Source organism: Colletes gigas, unplaced genomic scaffold (assembly GCF_013123115.1).
Source record: "Colletes gigas isolate AHSC1104 unplaced genomic scaffold, ASM1312311v1 Colletes_gigas_Sc00004, whole genome shotgun sequence".
Taxonomy (NCBI): domain Eukaryota; kingdom Metazoa; phylum Arthropoda; class Insecta; order Hymenoptera; family Colletidae; genus Colletes; species Colletes gigas.
In genome coordinates this window covers 5,490,697-5,495,615 of record NW_025106633.1, presented here as the reverse complement: position 1 = coordinate 5,495,615, position 4,919 = coordinate 5,490,697, and the positions used below count along the sequence as shown (strand labels likewise).

Sequence of the window (4,919 nt, the reverse complement as noted above, 5' to 3'; positions counted from 1 at the left end):
TCGAAAAACGTTTTATTCTCAATAAATAAATATAATATTAAATGATCGTTTATTATAAAAACATTATCTATAAATACATTAATGGACAAGATTACATATTTTACCCAGGACGCATTGTTTCACTTAGTATTCCTGCAATGGCAATAATTTTAAAAATAATTTGTTCATATGTCCATAGTCTCTATTATATTTCCGTAATATTTATTCAAAAATAAAAATATCTGATATTTCGCAAATGAATTACAAAAGAATAGTATTATAATGCAACATTACTTTGTTGCCTACACATTTCATGGAAATTACGTATATGTACTATCGTTGATCAGAAATGATAAAAGAAATAACGGAATAAATTTCATTTATGATCAACATTTGCCTTTTTATGAGGTGATAGTAAACGTATTTATATAAGGAACATTAAAATTTAGAAGGCACGTAATATTTCACTTGTTTTCCTTAGCAAGGAACATTTCTGCATTTTCAGAAAACTAACTTTTCCTTAAGCCTTGCGATCTTCTACTTTTTATTGTTAACATTCGGTAAAAATCTTGCTACTAATTTTGAAGAAACACGCTCTACAACAATGTAGCATGAAAAATTTTCTTTTGTTATTATCCCCGTATCATAGAATATAATCTAAATACCCGATTTATCCAACGGCAATCTGTGTGTCATTTTGATATGAAAGTATTCGTGCAATTAATGTTATTTTAAGAAGATAAACATTTCTAAGAATTGGTATTGTGTATATGAAGTGCATAATATAATGATCTATATCTAATAATACATTTTCATCGAAGACAACAAAATGAAAGGGAAAGTATTCCATGGGCGATTAAAATTTAATTCACAAAACTTTTAATGAATACGTGATTACGTGATGATAAGTTAAACAGAATTATATAGAATTCACTTTAAACGATACTAACTCTTTTTCACGTGATCATAGAATATATTATTAGAGATATCTAAAACATGGCTAAACTTTAATCTACACGAACGAATTTTTGACTAAACTATTTAGCTAAAAGTAAAAGGAACACAATACAACTTACATACATCTACGCATTAAGAATGGCTTTCAACTCTCTTTCCGTACAAAATACTTTAAATACGATTAAAAAATTTTCTGGTCCTAAACTACATACATAATTTCTCATTTAAATTATTATTTGGCTGTGCGTTCTGAGATATGTGTGATTGCATTGTCACTCGCGTGCACAGTCGTAATAATTGTATTTGAATCTGTAAAAGTCATAAATGTGCTCAAAATTACGTTAATTACGATTTCATGAACGATAGTGAATTTTCACGCTAAGTGAAACAAAACTGTTATAATGGAAAGATGGCCGTGTATCACAGTTCGAAAATTGTTAATAATTTACAAGTATTCTTAAATTTAAATCTTGTTTTAATGATTAAATTTTATCAGAGCTTGCTACTTGATTCAAAAATATGATTTCTGTTTTAAATGTTGCGAGACATGTTTTTTGCAACCTTGACGATTAAACTTTTGTTTGTATTTGCGCTGTGTATTTTAAAAATAAATTTCAACTAGATGTATAATAAAACGTTTAGTTTTAAAAACAAGAACGTACGAGTGAAAAATATTAACATTTGATTGATCATTTAAACATTTTCTACCAACATACTTCACACATTCAGGTTTATAACAAATATACTTTCAATCTCATTGATTGTTTTCTGTTTCAACTTTAATGAAACATTAAGTTGGAATGTTTTATACTGCATAGTTCAATTCTACTTTAGCGTTTGAAATATTCAACCCATCAGAAATAGAATCATATCCATTCATATTCTGATCACGCCCCTCCATTATTTCTGTTTTCCGATTAATATTATTTATCTTTCTTTCTAAAATATTTGAAGTAAATTTAACTTCATTTTTACCATCAGAGGTATCACCGTTTTCGACTGTTTCTTCTTTTATTTTCACAATCTTATTGCGTTTCTTGTGTTCCGTCGCTATGTGCCTTTCTAGCTCTTCGATTAGAATTTCACTTTGACATAACGAGCATACCGTTCTTCCGTGATACTTCTGTCTATGACGCTTCAAGTGAATAACAGATTTATAAACAGTATTACAGTCTAAACAATTATAAGGTTGTTCGTTACTTTTCTGGTTATGTGCGCTGTCAGATTTTTTTTTGCGCGTATGATCATTTAACATGTGGCTCTCTAAATCGTCTTCATTGGTATAGCATGCTGTACATATTTTACAAGGAAATTGTTTTACGTCTGAATGCTTAGCAACGTGCACTTTAAAATACCATTCTGTACTAAAGCATTTAAGGCAATACTCGCATTTGAACTCTTTCTTTTTATGCTTTCGTTTTTTCTTCTTTTTTTGTAATGTCCTTTTAGAAACACTCGGAGTATTGACTTTTGGCACAGAGTTCAACCGTTTAGTAATTCGTGAAACAGTTAATGACGATGGTGTCGATACCGGTACTTGCAGCGGTGCCGATACCGGTATCGGTACCGGGGGATCTGCTATGATACAAAACTTTGGTATACCCTGTGTTTGATGTAATAACGATGGTTCTGTTATTAAATTAGTTATAGGTACAACGCGTATAGGTGTTAGCAACGGTGTAGGCTGAGCAGCCGACGACGTCACTAACGACGATTGAGAAAATAGTAAATCATTTAACGTTAATGGCTGTGCGTTATGGTGCGTTGCAAACGTGACAAACTGACTTTGAGGTAAAGAAGCAGCACTGGTCGTTGTTACAACTGGTCTATTCAAAGTATCAGGCAAGACTACGTTTACCGGGATAGTTGTATCATTTTCATTAGAACTCTGTGACTTTCCAAGGACTATACTTTGTTGCGGTAATACAATTGGTATACTAGGTAAAAGTTTTCCAAAAACGTTATACATGCTGTTAACTTGAGCAGTTTGAGTAGTAGCCACAGTTGTTACAGCACCCGTGGGTTGTTCTGCAGTAACCGATTTCGGAATAATAATTAATTCTTCGTTATTTTTTAGCATCTCCATTACCGTACCAAGATCCATGTAATTGTTCTTTTTCGCTTTAGAAGCTGCTATCAGTTGAATTTCTCTCTCGCGCATTCTTTCTTTTAGTACCTGGGCACCGCTGGTTTCGTTATGTCTGTATTCAGTCTTGCGTTTACAATTTTTATGATGCACGCGACACCTTCGCGTTTGAAGTTCGATACCGCAAATGTCGCAGGCAGTTGAACGATTGCATCTGTTTAATCTTATCACAGCTCTGCGACAACGATCGTGATCGATGCTCAATGCATCACACTTTGCATTAGCGCAATGCTTTGATACGGGTGCATTTATTTCGTCTTCTTCTATATGAACGGCTAACATGGGCGATGCTCCGTCCCTATCTACGTATTGTTGTACAGACACTTCGCACACAATGTTTTCGCAAGGTTCATAGTGACCGCAAGACTTCTTCACCCTCTTAATAGGCACTAAAGCAATTTCTGATTTACCTTCTTTCTTAGAGGGTAACAGATTCTCCTCCTCTTGATCTATCGGTAAAGGAACTATGGATAATTCCGACAGCTTTGATGTGTTTACATTTGAATCAAGATTATACGCTTCGTTTCCGACATTATTATTGTACGAAGCAGAAGTTGCACGAGCTTTCGAGGGAATCGTTTTAATAACAATATTCGGCTGATTAAACAAACGTTTCACTGGCTCAGAATTCAGCACCTACAAACAAAATCGATGTACAACAATAAAATAAACAAGCATGTACGTTGTAAATGTGAAACTCACGTCGGATAAGGCAGTCGATGGAGTAAAATTTGTAGGGCACATATTAGATGCGGATATTGAGTTACGAAGATTCGGCAATAGAGCATGGGCCATTTTCACCATACAAAAATAGGAAATCGCAATATCCTGCAAATTGGGATGAATTTTTCTACCATGTAACCATATTCCGAAACGTTTATCGCAACGTTATGCGACATAAACGTGCATTTCATCTCACAACAACAACGTAACGCTTAGCAAATCATCGAACGTTAACGTTCCCCGGGCTTTTATTTATGGAATATTCTCCGTAACTTTCTTGATGCACGAAATAATTGTTAGGTTAACGGTTTTTTGACAAACCACACCGTGCACTGATATATATGCACATAGGTATGCAGTGTTTAGGTAGTTAGGCAACATTTGGCAACAGCACGCTCGCACGTTATTTGTAATATTGTCACTGACAGGGATCGATAATCACGTCAATTCGACAAACACTTACGCTACTCATAAATTTACGATCGTGTCGAATCGAAACCCTTCGTCGTTACGCATAGTATACAAAAACTTCAGTTTTTAGTTTTTCTCTATGTAGAAGATGAACGTTAGAAACGAAACGAGCGTGGCAAATAACAGCACGCTTTAATCACTCTAACAGTATTTAAGTAATGCTGTTTACAATACTATAATGTGAAAATCTATCGGTAAATTCATAGACGTACAGGCTACTCAAATAAATCCTATTGGAGGAGAATATTAAAAGAGGGGCTGGTTTCCCCCACTTGGCACCTCTTCGAGTAGACACTTGGCATCCACCTTTCTTAACGAGAATTAAGCTCTTAATACAGAATGAAAAATCCGCTTATATTTCAATTTGGATATCGGTTCTCGTATCTAACGTAGGTTATTTATAATCGTCCGTAAGAAATTGGTAATACGCAGCTTTTAACGGGTTAAATTAAAGCTAATTCCCATTTATCATCGCTCGTTATAGTTTTTATGTAGGATTGAACAATTCACGTTGGAGATGAAACGAATTGATCGCTCGACTAGCATAACAAATGAAAGGAAGAAGTTTCTCGTAACGTTATCTGTGAAAACAATGATACGCGAACAGATTCTACACGTAGGACTACGATAGTCACTTTCTTCT

General features: G+C 34.1%; 1 protein-coding gene across 1 annotated transcript; it reads right to left on the bottom strand.

Moving 5' to 3' along the window:
• Positions 1-1,741: 1,741 nt before the first annotated feature.
• On the bottom strand, positions 1,742-4,417 carry LOC122405154. Its single transcript, XM_043409691.1, has 2 exons — positions 3,785-4,417; positions 1,742-3,718 (listed from the first exon to the last, which is right to left on the bottom strand). The coding sequence occupies exons 1-2, from the start codon at positions 3,884-3,886 to the stop codon at positions 1,742-1,744; spliced, it is 2,079 nt and encodes a 692-aa protein (XP_043265626.1). The 5' UTR covers positions 3,887-4,417.
• Positions 4,418-4,919: the final 502 nt, after the last annotated feature.

Excerpts from the sequence above, each read along its gene's own strand:
- LOC122405154 (XM_043409691.1), bottom strand. The coding sequence starts at position 3,886 with ATGGTGAAAATGGCCCATGCTCTATTGCCGAATCTTCGTAACTCAATA. Across the intron at positions 3,719-3,784 it reads CATCGACTGCCTTATCCGAC|GTGCTGAATTCTGAGCCAGT; the intron begins GTGAGTTTCACA and ends TTTTGTTTGTAG.